At 41.1% G+C, this 14641-nt stretch overlaps 1 protein-coding gene across 1 annotated transcript; it reads left to right on the top strand.

Annotated features, from left to right (window-relative positions):
* The first annotated feature begins 3340 nt into the window (after positions 1-3340).
* Positions 3341-11230, top strand: GJA8 (gap junction protein alpha 8). The gene is made up of 3 exons (XM_083170655.1): positions 3341-4537; positions 4664-4975; positions 11204-11230. The coding sequence occupies exons 1-3, from the start codon at positions 3341-3343 to the stop codon at positions 11228-11230; spliced, it is 1536 nt and encodes a 511-aa protein (XP_083026781.1).
* Positions 11231-14641: the final 3411 nt, after the last annotated feature.

Genomic DNA, 14641 nt, shown 5'->3' with positions numbered 1-14641 from the left:
GTTTCATTTTTTATGTTTATAGTATTTGTTTTAATGGTTGTTTACAGTATTTATGTTTTCCTTTTATGTTTACAGTATTTATTTTTAAATGTTTATGTTTAGGATATTTATGTTGAAATTATGGAACAGTTTTAAAAAAACACGTCATGTGACGCACCGCAGCTCACTAAATAAAAAAAATATATAATTTTACAGGAAGAAATTGAACTGGTTAGAGGAAAACTAAAGTATGTTATCCAAGCACCAACCTGGAAGTAATTCTTTTCATTTTACCCTGGAATTTTCTGACCGTGGCCTTTAACAGATCAGTGTCTAACATTCCTATAAAACATGTTAACTGGCCACCAGCAGCCCTGTCTAAAGCTGTGTGCCCGCGCGGTCAGCAAAAGCATTGTCACAGCGCATCAGCCGAAAGGGAGTTAGCACAAAGCTCGCTCTCTGGATTACAAGGAACGCTGCTGTTTGTAAGTAAAGGTGGCCATACACAGGCAGATTTATCTTCAGATCTGGCTGGTTGGAGCAAAAACATGGTTATGGATGAGAGCAAATGACAGTTGACCATTTGCTTGGAAATGATGGAAAACTGACAAACGGTCACTCATCCATAACCATGTTTTTGTTCCAACCAGCCAGATCTGAAGATAAATCTTACTAGTGTATGGCCACCTTAAGAGGAAATGATCGGGGAACTTTTTTTTTTTTAGTGCACAAAATGCTAATTCTTCTACATAAAACACATAAAATATCAGCCGCGCAATTCAAGATGAGGGTCCGGATTCAGATATGTTAGCAAAGCAAAAAAGTGTGCAAATGGGCAAAACCATTCTGCACTGCAGGTGGTGCAGATGTAACATTTGCAGAGTTAAGGTGCCCATACACTAGTAAGATTTATCTTCAGATCTGGCTGGTTGTAACAAAAACATGGTTATGGATCAGTGACAGTTTGTCAGTTTTCCAGCATTTCCAAGCAAATGGTCAACTGTCATTTGCTCTCATCCATAACCATGTTTTTGTTCCAACCAGACAGATCTGCAGATAAATCTGCGTGTGTATGGCCACCTTTAGATCTGGAAAACCTGTGATCTTAATAAAGGGGTTTGTGGTGCGTTATTGTATGTATGTACAATAATAACAGATACGTACATATAATGATGCAGTAACATCATTAGGACCAGTTGTAATGGTTCAGCGACTACTAAAGGGTATATTCTGTAGGTTATGGTTGCTCTCACCTAACTGTTGAGTATATGAGAATTGACAGCCAGTCAGCAGCCACACGATGAGATAAGAAATATTATGTATGCACTGCTAACTACAGGTTTTTCTGACTCCAAGACTTCAGTCATTGCAGCAGCTCATGTTTTCAGGATTTCTCTTTGGAAACAAGTTACAAAATAACTGACCTTTTAGGGCTAAAGGCTGGTGCATCATATATACTTAGAATGTTAGCAGTTAGGAGAAAACCTGAACTGCTATATGCTCAACATTGACAGATATATATATATATATATATATATATATATATATATAGATAGATAGATAGATAGATAGATAGATAGATAGATGAAATTGCAAATATAAAATTAGGCACAGTTTTGTCCTTCTTATACGATTTATATCATATTTAAATGTGTTCCTATTACATATATTACAATTTTATTTTTTACATTTTGTTTAATCCTGTGACACGCGTGTTGCCTTCGTTGTCATGTGAAAGGTTAACACACAGCACTCTGTGACCTTTACGTATGGCCATAAGTCCACACCTTTACCTCCTCCCTCCCGTATCCCATACATTCCTACATCCCGCTGCAATCTCTACCCCGGCCTTGCCTATTGTCCACCACGTCACCGATTGTCACTCTTTCATAAAGGCAGTCTAGCTCCCGGCTTAAATATCGCAGGACACTAAAACCCACCCATCAGGGTAGATTGAGTCACATCTGCTCAGTCGTGCGGTAAGTTTGGGACTTTAGGTAGGAAAGGGCAGAGACAAAGGTTCAGTTTTGCCAGCCGAGTGCCAAGAGAGGGGACGGAGTCTTCACTGGAGTTCTCACTGTGGCAAGTTGCCCACATTATACATATTTGCAGTAATTTCATATGACTTCTTGTGTTCTCTAGTCTTTGTTTTGTTGACTTTAGGTTTTGGACTACATAGATAATCTATAGGATTGCACATGTGTCTCGGACTGAAACTGTTGTACATGTGGTTTTGTATGCACTTGTTCCTCGTCGAAGTTGGTTTAGGTTTATAATTAGATTTTATTTAAATCAATTTTAAATTGAGACACCCCATGAAGATTTACTTGAATCTATCTATTTTTGGTGTATACTTATTTGTGAATGGTGCTTTGATATTCTATGGCAAAACTGGATATTTTTGATTGGAATTTCATGCTGTTGTATAATTAATATGTTAATATGACACAGCTTTACAATTTTTTTTTTTTTATTTGGGTTTAAATGACTTGTTTAAATGCAAATTAAAAAAAAAATAGAAACTTGAGACGAGTCAGTATTTCGACCCAGGCACTGAGAATATTCAATTATCTTAAGAATGTGGAACCTCTGAATGCAAAAAATATGTTGGTGATAACTATAGATATATGTAAATTGGATATGCTGTATTAGGTATGGTATGTTTATAGTCTACTAGTTGTGGAAAGTATTAATTCTGTAATATTTACTTTTACTTTGCTGCCATTAAACTATGTGTATATGTACGTAAATATATTTCCACATGTACTGGCACTCCAATACATCAGCATCTTCAGTGCCATTAAATTATTATACATGTATATAAATACATGTGTGTATGTATGTATATATAATCCAAAGGGGATAACAGCACATCAGAGGCATAATTATTTATATATATATAATATATATGTGTTTGTGTAAAAAAAAAAATAGGAGTGTATTACACAAGCTTTTGGAGTTTAACCCCGTCATTGGGACACAATCCTAAAGCTCTATACCCAAAAGCTTGTATAATACCCTTCCATTATTTGCATCCAAATATACATCTCTGGAGTGCCGTCATTCCCTTTGGATTCAGCATGTTTCTTCAGGCACCAGGGCCGGATGTCTGATTATGTGTGAGTGCCAGCAGTTTTGGAACTGTATATGAATATATCTATAAATTATATATTATATATGTAAAATAATCATTCTGAGAGGCTGATATTTAGTTAAATTAGACTTTGTTTAAAAAAAAAAAAAAATTGCAGTGTAAATTTTTTTAGTATGTTTGTGGTTTTCTCTGAAATAATTCACTAACATTTTGTTTATGTTTGTATGTTTTTTTTTGTGTGTGTTTTTTCCTTACAGCCGCTAGATAATGGGAGACTGGAGTTTTTTGGGGAATATTTTGGAGGAGGTGAATGAACACTCCACCGTAATTGGTAGAGTCTGGCTGACGGTCCTGTTCATTTTTCGGATCCTTATTTTGGGAACTGCTGCTGAGTTTGTGTGGGGGGATGAACAGTCTGATTTTGTATGCAACACTCAGCAGCCTGGCTGTGAAAATGTCTGCTATGATGAGGCCTTCCCCCTATCCCACATCCGGCTGTGGGTCCTGCAGATCATCTTTGTCTCCACACCATCCCTAGTGTACGTAGGGCATGCTGTGCACCATGTTCGGATGGAGGAGAAACGGAAGGAGCGTGAGGATGCGGAAATGAGTAGGCAGCAGGAAATGAATGAAGAGAGGCTGCCATTGGCTCCTGATCAAGGGAGTATACGAACCACTAAGGAAACCAGTACTAAAGGGATGAAGAAGTTTCGCTTGGAGGGAACCCTTTTGAGAACCTATATCTGCCACATTATCTTCAAAACTCTTTTTGAGGTTGGCTTTGTGGTGGGCCAATACTTCCTTTATGGCTTCAGGATCCTTCCTCTCTACCGTTGTAGTCGGTGGCCTTGCCCAAACACAGTTGACTGCTTCGTCTCCAGGCCAACAGAAAAAACGGTGTTTATTATGTTCATGTTAGCTGTGGCTGCACTATCTCTCTTTCTCAATGTGATAGAGATCAGTCACTTGGGCTGGAAAAAGATCCGTCTTGCATTCCGCAGGACCACGGACCAACAGCCTCACCAGCTGCTGGGAGAAGTTTCTCAGAAGCCTCTGCACTCCATCACCATATCCTCCATTCCAAAGTCCAAAGGATACAAGTTATTAGAGGAAGAAAAGGTTTCCTCCCATTTCTACCCAATGACAGAGGTCGGATTAGAAGCGAGCTCCCTCCCAGCTCATTTTAACAGTTATGAAAAAGGCAGCACAGGCCTACTAGAAGACATCTCCAAAGCCTATGATGAAACTCTTCCCTCCTATCGTCAGTCTGAAGAACAAGAGGTGGTGAAAGTTCAAGTGGCTGAGACCTTAGAGCAAACTCCTTCTGAGCGTACCCATTCAGTGCGTGCCCCCTCTGAGCGCGCACTATCAGAAAGAGCACCATCCTGCATGGCTTCTGAGCATGCAGCTTCCGAACGGGCTCCTTCTGAGTGTGCAGCTTCTGCTAGAATACCTTCTAACAGCGCACTCTCTGAGAGAGCCCCTTCTGAGCATGCACTTTCAGAGCGAGCATTTTCCCGCGCTGCTTACAGAATTGCCCCTTATGAGCGCGCTCACTCTCGGGCAATGTCTGAGACTGCTGCCTCTGAGCGCGCACCCACAGACCGTGCTCCTTCTCGAGCAACTTCCGAGCATGCCCCTACTGAGCGTGCATCCTCGGTACGAGCTCTTTCAAGAGCAGGTTCTGAGAATGCTCCCTTTGAACGAGCGCCCTCAGAGCGAGCTCTGTCCCGAGCGACGTCTGAGCACGCACCTTCAGACCGTGCTCCCTCTCAAGCTGGTTCTGAGCCTATGTCCTCTGAGCAAACACCTTCCCAAGCAAACACTAATCACACACAGTTAGATAATCCATACTTTGAACCCCCAGCAGACACTGTTGCCCCACTTGCAGCCTCTGAAGAAGTACAAAATGAACAAGCCACTTCCCAAACACATTTTGAACAGGCCCCATATGAGTGTCCTTCATCAAGGGCTTTCTCAGATGATGCTGGCTCAGAACATACCCCCTTGCAACATGGGTTTCTTGAACCTATACCTCTGAGATCAATTGTTTGTGAACCAGAAGACCCATGCCCAAACCTGCCTTTGCTGAGTTTTGAATTGATTCCCGACTCTAGGTCCCTAAGTAGGTTAAGTAAAGCGAGCAGCAGGGCGCGCTCAGACGACTTAACTGTATGAGCATAAAGAACAAACAAAACTATAACTACAAGGAGGTACTAGGTACACAAAACAGTCAAAGCAAATTGGATGTTGAGTTGACACAGGTTGTTTTAGAAGAACGTATGGAATGTTTTAGAGAAAGGTTCTACCCAGATGGATGTGTACCAAGTGTTTATCAGACTTCTGTGCAGAATTAAATTAATGGTCATTTTAACAGCATGGATAGACACGAAAGACTGATCTAATAAGACTGATATGATAGACTGAACCATAACTAATTATAAGCACAATTAAAAAAAAAAAAACCCTATTAGCATTAAGTAAGTGCCTTGAGAACGTTGTATTTGCTCTGTGCTTTGTGAGGATTTATTTGTAGCTACACATCGCCAGTGTCGTCTGCACCACAACAAAGTTGACCGTTTAACAATTACCTCATTTAATAATGTCAGAAATCTGGGACAAGTTACAGCAGGGAGAAGTTCAATAACATAAAAACTGCAAAGCTACGGAAGAGTAGACTCTTAAAATTTAAATACGTATACCCCATAAATAAGAAGGTTTTTTTGCATGGAAACCGTTTCGGGGCTTATTAATACATTGTCCATTTCCCACATTCTGTTACACTCCATTGTGACACTCCGCATTGTTACTCCAGAGGGACATGTGTTCTGTTCACATAGATTACTGTATGGTTTTCTTTTTTTATTTACGTTATAGTCACAAAAACATTTCTTTCTTCTCAGTGGCTGTAACTTTCCTCTGGATATCAGATGTACAGTAACTTCCAGTTGCGTTCAATGTCAGTGTTTTGCAGCACAAAAGGAAGAGACAAATAGAAGAGGTAGAGGCAGACACATTCAATATTTATACACGTTAAAATGATCACAACAGGATATAAGCCGTCTACTTTTTTTCGCACAAAGAGTCAGGGAATTAAACATTTTTTTATATGTGTACAGCCCAGTGTGTAATTACAATAGGTGTAGGGAGTGCAGCTGCTATGGGGCCCAGAGCTGAGAGGGGCCACCTTCCCTGTCACATTTACATGTGTTATATACAGGGGTGTAGCTACCATAGGCGCAGGGAGTGCAGCTGCTATGGGGCCTACAGCTGAGAGGGGCCACCTTCCCTGTCACATTTACATGTGTTATATACAGGGGTGTAGCTACCATAGGTGCAGGGAGTACAGCTGCTATGGGGCCTACAGTTCAGAGGGGCCACCTTCCCTCTCAAAGTAGTATGTGCCATATACCCTTTTATATACCATTGGGTGGTACATAGGGGCCCTTTTCAAAACTTTTGCTATGGGGCCTACAAATATATACTAATACAACTGTGTACCGCTCAACTCACGAAATTGCTTCTTTGAACTGTTTTTTTTTTTACATTATAAAAAGGACATAATTTTATAGGCAAGTTTTTCCCAGTTGGAAGATGAAAGTTTTTTTTTTTGTTAAACAGCATGCTTCACAAAGTTATTCTAGAAAGATTTTGCAAGTGTCAGAACTGCCGGGGTCAAAGTTGCTTCAATAAAGGGTAGAAAATTACCAGTTTTTCAATAAGTAAGATGCTAGAGAGACACAATGGTTTAACATGCACATCTGGGAGACACAATATTTTTATAAAATAGATTTGGGTGTGCTTGAGGAATTTAATACAATAATAATTGGTAAATTAGATGTAAAAAGTCATTAAATTATATAAAATAAAAAAATAAAAATAATTAAAAAAAACATAAAAAAATATGATGTGTGGGCATAGTTAATATGGTGTTAGTACTGACTGAGATAGCGCCTCTCTGTCCATACTATGCCTGTTCTGGACTTGTAATATTTAAAAAGCATTGAGAAGCAATGAACACAATGAAATTCTTTGTTTCACACTACGTTTCTGCAAGTACCGCCTTCGATGCTAAAGATTATTTTCTTACGGTATGTTTGAAAATGGGACTACAGCTCTATATTAGAGGACTTGTTAGACACCGAGGTCCGATGCCAGTTTGAGCTTGGCAGGGTAGAAATGACTGGAAATAATAAAACACAGCACAGACTAAACATACTACAGTATAAAATATGATGGGATTGCAATGAGAAGGGCATGCCGGCTTGGTAGTCACCCACCCATATAAATGTTTTTAAAGCCCTTTGTTGTGTGGACAATAAGCTGTAGTTGGGTTGAAATACATTTGCTTGGTATGTCAGTTGTACAGTAGAGATCATGTTATATGTCACCACAATTTATAACTGATCTAATCATTATAAACTTGTTTGTTTTCCATTGTCCGAATTATACTCCTGGTGAATTATCTCGTCCTCTCCTGTGGACGGCTGTGAGCTTTATTCTTAGGTGAGTAAAACTATAACTATTTATTTTACAGTTATAAAATCTAAAATAACTTAGTTCTTTCTTAAAGTACAATGTTATTTTTTGGTTTAAGCATGTTGTAATTTATTTTTTTCCCTTAATTTCATAAAGATATAATATATAAATCAGTCAAGATGATAATGTTGAAATTAGTATATGACCTTTTTAAATTGTCTGGTAATTTCTTAGTAATAATTTTCACCAAAATGATTTTTACTAACATGATGGCTTGTTTTAAAAATATCTTACTGATTTCATTGTTACAATTTTTTTTTTTTTTTTTCAAATATTTTTTTTTTTTTTTGGGGTAAAGACAGAATACAGAACTTCAGTGAATCAATTGCTGACAATGTTAAAAAAAATAGCAATTTAAGTAGAAAGTATAGGTTTAAAAAAAGTATGTAAACTATTTCAAAGAATTAACCTTTATGTAGATAAATATAGATCAAATTTGAATATACTTATTGATATTTATGTTTACTAGTTAAATGGTGAGGTATTTATATAAAAAGTGTAGGCAACAACCAAAAAAGTAATGGTATATTACTGAAGGTAAAAGGTAAAACCACTTTGTACAAAAATGTAAAAAATTAATTTGCACTTCCATTTTTTATTTAAGGCAGAATGTTTAGTTACATATTTAAAATAAATAAAAATATTATTTAGTAGAATTAGATATAAAATTTACAAAACCAGATCATTTGAGAAACATTCTATAATTGAGAGAATATTTTTTTAATTAACATATTTACTTATAGCTATTGTACAGTGGCAATAAAAGCTTTTTCACAGTGCGTTGAGAACTTTATAAAGTGCCAAAACAATTTTAATCCAAATAGTTGTAAATCGCCCCCCCCCAAAAAAACAAACAAAAAAAAAACAAATAAAAAATAAAATAAACCCTTAAAATAACTGACTGCGTGAGCAATCAACCACCGACAGTTAACACTTGGTGGAACTAACTTTAACAATTATAGCTCAGAATCAATTTAATAAGTGTCTATCAGTATTGTAGATCTAGACATTGGCATTTGAGTCCAGTCTTCTTGCCAAAATTGCCACTACCACCAAATCTCAGAAGACATTGAGAATTTATTGTGACTGATCCAGGCCTAGTGCTTAGCATTGTGGTGGCTGGAGAGTTCAATTTTAATCTTATTAGGCCAGCGGTTCTCAAAATCAGTGCACAGATCCACAAACTGTTTGTTTTTCAGGTAATCTGTGTGCGGCATCCATTCACCTCGCGGACGGGGGCTAGAGGGGGTGCGCGGAGACTGGGGGCAGCCCAGCAGCTTAACCCAGCCTGGCAGTCCGGGTTCCGGCGCTCACATCTCCAAGCGCCGCACCCGTTTACACTGCGGGTCGGCACCGCAGTGTAAACGGTGCAAATCCCGGATCCAACCTGGCTTAGAACCACGTTCCAAATACCGGCTCGGATCAGGGATTTTGTTGTAAAAAGGGGTATAATGCAATAAGCTTTTTTTAGTTTCTTGTTCCAGATTCATTTTGACAGATGGTTGGCTTCATTTGTTTATTTTTTTTTATTTTGGACAAATTATTGAGTACTTTGTGTTAAATAAATTTCAATTAATTCCATCATGGTCCCATGTTGTAGCATAGTAAATGGCAGGATATTCAAATGGGGTTAATAAATAGCTATTCTAGTCACTGAGATTATGAATATAGGATTATTGCCTTAAAATTGGTTGATACAATGTGATTTGTGAGAAATTAATTAGTTTGTATTTTCTTTTCTTACAAATGATTAACAGATATATTACTATTTAGATTATACAACCAATTCTTGCATTTGTTTGTTTTTATTTTATTTTTTGTATAATAAGATAAAAAAAAATGTGGAAATAGTTATTTAAAATGTTATTTAAATAATAAATTAGCAGTAAAAAAAATATTAGAACATCAAACCGAATATATTGGGCTGATTCCCAGTAGCACACAAAGAGGATGCATTTACGGGCCTGGTTTATTACTTATTTACAGGTTCTTATATAGAGCAGCATATTCCATTGTGCTTTACAATTGAAAACAACAGTGACTAAATAAACTGGGTAGTAACAAACCGCGGTAGTGGTAGGAGGGCCCTGCTCGCAAGCTTACAATCTATATGATTTAGTACCTTATGTGAGAAACCATTTGCATGTGAGCATGTGGGAAACCTGTGCTGCCCATACATTTTCTCACTGGTCACATCATTAGTAAAGACGGGCACCATCCCTGTGCAAGAGATCAATCACAGACTCCCTTTCCCCGGACACTCGCACGGACTATTCGATTTATGCTCTTTGACAGTGACACTCTCACAAGTCACGGTGGTTACATGTGATCACATTGTCACTGCCCACTTCCAATCCCGTAAAACCCCTTTTCGTGGAAAGAGAGATACAGCCAAGTTCCGTCAGACTCAGAATGGGACAGACATACACAACGAGATGCTTCTGCATATGCACTGTATTCAAAAATACGCGGTATGGGTCCGTGCTAAGACATCAGTCCGACTGTATGCAACCCCACAGAGAGTATGTACAGTATTTTGTGCTAGGGATCACTGTACTCAGGGCTTAAAGTGGTCCTAGAGAGGTGGTAGAACTGATTTCCCCTGACACTGACTCCCCCCCCCCCCCAATTTGGCAGAGCCCAGGCCAGTGCCAAGGTTTTCAGCACCCTCTGCAAACTATACATTTGTGCCCTGCCTCCAATACTTTATCAAATGCCCCTTATTCATATTATACCACAAAGTAGTGCCGCTTATTCACGTTACAACACACAGTAGCGCCCATCATTCACGCTGCACAGTAGTACTCCTTATACATGTTTGCAACACAGTAGTGTCGCTTATACACAAGGGCCACACTAGTAATGCCCTTACACATAATGCCCACAGCAGTAGTAACCCACAGTAGTGCCCCTTATACACATATCTGTCTCTGTTATTCGAGTAGCTCACTGACGGTGCTCCTTCAGCAACTCCATGCCCTGTGTCCCTCAAGCATCTTCAACTCCTCTCTGTATCCCTCCAGGCCCCTCTCACCTTGTCTTAAGCATGCACAGAGCCTGCTTCTGAGTTTACACATTTCAACTAATGTGTCCCAGAAATAGAAAAACATACACAAAAAATTGTGTTGTCCATTTTCATGTTGACCATTTTTCTGGCCACTGTTGGATGACAGGCAACACATGAAAAAGGTTGACATGGTCACCGCCGCGCGCCAGCCGACAGAAGGGGGTGCGCGCATGAGATGCTCGTGAACCCCGTTCTGTCCGAGCCCTCCGCCGACCTCCAGTGCTCCCCCACAGCTCTCCCAGTCTACCGCCACTCTCCCTAAAGTGGAGACGGCCAGGGAAGCCGTTTCCCTCCGCCTTGCTGACGGGGACGCGCAAGCAAGTTTATGCAAAACTTATATGTCATATCATTTTTAAGTTTTAAGGGTATTATTCAAATAATATATATTTTCTAAGGAGCCAGGGAGGAGAGATATGGACAGGAATTGAGCAGCTTAAATAATATAACATAAATCACACCAGAGGTTATATGTTCCCTTTATTTTCCTATAATATTTTTTATTCTTGTGTCTTTTTTCCCAACAGATGTCTCAAGTTTACATCTTCTTGTAGCCTTATCCTTCCCCAGCCCAGGTGGTCAGCCCTCCCACCCCATGAAGCCTGCTCAGGGGCCGGCATGTGCTCCCCCCTTTCTCAGAACATCACCAGAACCTCGGGGGCGGGGCATATCTACACACAAGTCAGGCCCTCTCTGAAATGGGCCGATGCTAAGTGAAAGCAGAAAATGACCGTTTAAAAGACTGATAGAAACATTTCAAGTAGAACTCTGAGAGCAAACTCTGTTGTGGGATCATGTTAGCTAATCCCGGTTCTTTAGGGATCTCATTACATTATCAAAGTTTAAAAAGAGAACATTACTGTCCCGCCTCTTCCGGATGAGTAGAACAGCGCTGAGGGTGGCGTAACTGCGGAATCGTGCACGTTGTTATCCATTCCTCGATGATGTCCCTAAATTATAGTGATGTCATAGGCTGCATTATCATCAATATTAATTCACGATGAGAATACATTTACTGTACCTCTGCGAAAGCTCCTGTGTACTATATACACTGTCAGACCCATATGAAGGGCCTATCGGAATGTGACGTTTTCAGGGGTTGTTGGGATATTTTAGGACCAGGCTTTTTAACTTGAATACACACACAAAAAAATAATGTGTTTGTAAATGTTTATTAATAAACGTTATTGTTTTCAAAATTGCTTGTCCGAATCACACCTGTGCCGCCGTGATCCTTTTTATATAGGGTCCTAAGAAGTCTTGGGTTCCAGTCGATGGAAAGGCCGCGTCAAGCTAGTCAAAAGATCAACCCTAATGTATATGGCTAACATACAAATAGGTCCGAATGGTGACAATGGTCCACCTTTATCCACATGGACTACTACTGGGAAGAGTAACCTTGCCTGAAGTGTGGTTTAACTCCACCGGTGGTTCTAGGTAGTCAACCATCGGTGTACCATCATGACCACCATCCGCACTTGCATCAGCCAATCGCAGGTGTAGTGTCTTCGTTTGAACATGGCTTCTGTGGAAGAGCGGAGCCTGACTTTCACTGCAGTCCTGTGGTACTCACATAAGACGCCAACATGGCAGGGATTGTTGCCTTCACTTCGGGGGCCACCTTTCCAGCTCACAAGGTGTCGGAGAAATAAGGAGGGTCTAGTACCTCAACAGTAATAAAACAGAATCTGGGCCTGGCTCACGTGTGTAATCAGGCTCCCCCAAGCCGGTGGCTGGTGGCCTTGGGCAGCTGCCTAATGGTAGAACCAGCCCTGGCACCAGTAAGTAAAAGTTTGTCTATGCCACACATGGACAATGGCCCATACACGGTGTGCCGTGGTACAGCGTCTTCTGCCAGATTCCTCTCTGTTAATTATCAGGAACTTGGCATAATCATCAGGAACTTGGCAGAGAGTTTGCAAACCCTACACATCTGATAACAGTGAACAGTAGCTTGTGGTTGGATAAGATGACAATCAACAAGTTCTACAACATTGAGTTCTATCATTGTAAAGTATTAATATTAAATGTTTTTCATACTGAACTATCCACTTGGACATAGAGGAAGAATAAAATAGTGTGGCGAGGCCCCGTGCCTGAAGCATAGTGAGCCATGCAGACACTTATACGGTGACCATGTCGACTTATGTTGACATAGACACCCCAAAAAAGCCATGAAAAACTCAGGGTGACCTTTTTTCATTTTGACCTATTGCTTGTGTCGACTTCTTTTTTTATTCAATTTTATGCATGTCAACCTTTTTCATGTGTCATCATTTTGACTGTCGACCAATAGTGGTCCACCCTATGGTCCATACTCATACTAACATCGAGCCATTCTTGACTCCATCATACACGTCGAGTAAAAATGACAGTTCTATTATATGTATATAGGGGGTTATTCTGGTTGCGAATTTGCAGCCTTGCGAGTCCACCAAACCCCGCCTTGCGAAAGGTGGCCTGGGGCGCCACCTATTTGCAGCGTGTGTTCGCACACACTGGCCGCGAACGGATGTTTAACATAAACATCCATTGGCAGGCTGCTGGGGGACACCCACATCTTTTCATGGTCACGACCATCGAAAGATATGGTGCGTGCACACGTATATATAAAGTGACGGTACTCTTTACCTAGAAGGGCGCCCACGATTTTGATCGTGGGCATCGTTAGTAAAAAAAAAATCGCGTCGGTCGCATCGCATGCGACCAAAAAATCGCACGCGATGCGACCGACGCGATGCCCGCGATTTCCCATAGGGAACAATGTTAAATGTCCCAATTGATCCGATTTTCCTGTTCAATGTCTCAATTGACCCGATTTTCCATAGGAAACAATGTTAAATGGGCCACAGAGGCCAAATAGGCACCCTGAAGTGCGAGGGGACGCGGACAGCTGTGAAGCCCACGAGGGGACGCGTATACCTGTGAAGGTGTCCGCGTCCCCTCGCGGGGCTCGCCACGCTTCGGGCTCGGTGGCTCACTGCGCTCGCCACACTTTCTATTCTCAACTCCACGCCGACGTGGATAGTGGGGGTATGAAAAGGTCGTAGGACGCGTACCGCCGCCCCTCGCGGGCTCGCTGCGCTCGCCATGCTTCGGGTTCACGTTGATCGTGGGGTGGCGTTAACAATTGTGGGGGCCATTTCACACTTCAGGTTGCCTATTTGGCCTCTGTGGGTCACTTAACATTATTTCCTATGGAAAATAGGGTCAATTGAGACATTGAACAGGAAAATCGGGTCAATTGGGGCATTTAACATTGTTCCCTATGGGAAATCGCGGGCATCGCGTTGGTCGCATCGCATGCGATTTTTTAGTGCATGCGATGCCCGCGATGGGCGCCCTTCTAGGTAAAGAGTACCAAAGTGACTGTCAGGTCTCATATATGCGTGCCCTTTCGGATTGAAATGGGTGGGCAGCCGACATCCGGTGATTTCAGCTGGCCGCGTCACCTGGCGATTACCATGGAAACACCCAGCGTTAAATGTTCCCATGGGCGAGTCCCCCGGGCCCGCCATCCCACCACGCCCACAACGTTGGGTGCGTGACTCCGGTGAACAGTTTGTTTGCGTGGCTGCACACACCTGGCATATGCGCAGAAATGCGGCAACGCACGCGCAGTTGCAAATATCGCATGCGATTTCGCATGGAAGCATACAGACCTGAATAAGGTCCATAGTGTATGCTATATAGGCTTTATATTGTAGTATGTGTTACGTATGGCGCCTCCAGTCCAGTAGCATACTAACCCATTAGAACCATACTGTTAGAGTGGCACTATGTGCTGCACGGAGAATCCGGGTGGCTGACCGTGTGAAGGAGGACAGTCAATAGGTCATCAACCTATGGTGAACATACATATGGCTGACGTAGCCAAAAAGGTTGACAAGCATAATGTTGACATGGATTTGAAAAGTTTTTTTGGACTTTTTCATAATTTACGGCCCCAAGTGGATTATGAATGG

The sequence above is a fragment of the Crinia signifera genome, chromosome 2 (genome assembly GCF_055691185.1).
Source record: "Crinia signifera chromosome 2, ASM5569118v1, whole genome shotgun sequence".
NCBI lineage: Eukaryota > Metazoa > Chordata > Amphibia > Anura > Myobatrachidae > Crinia > Crinia signifera.
This window is presented reverse-complemented; position numbering and strand designations above follow the sequence as displayed.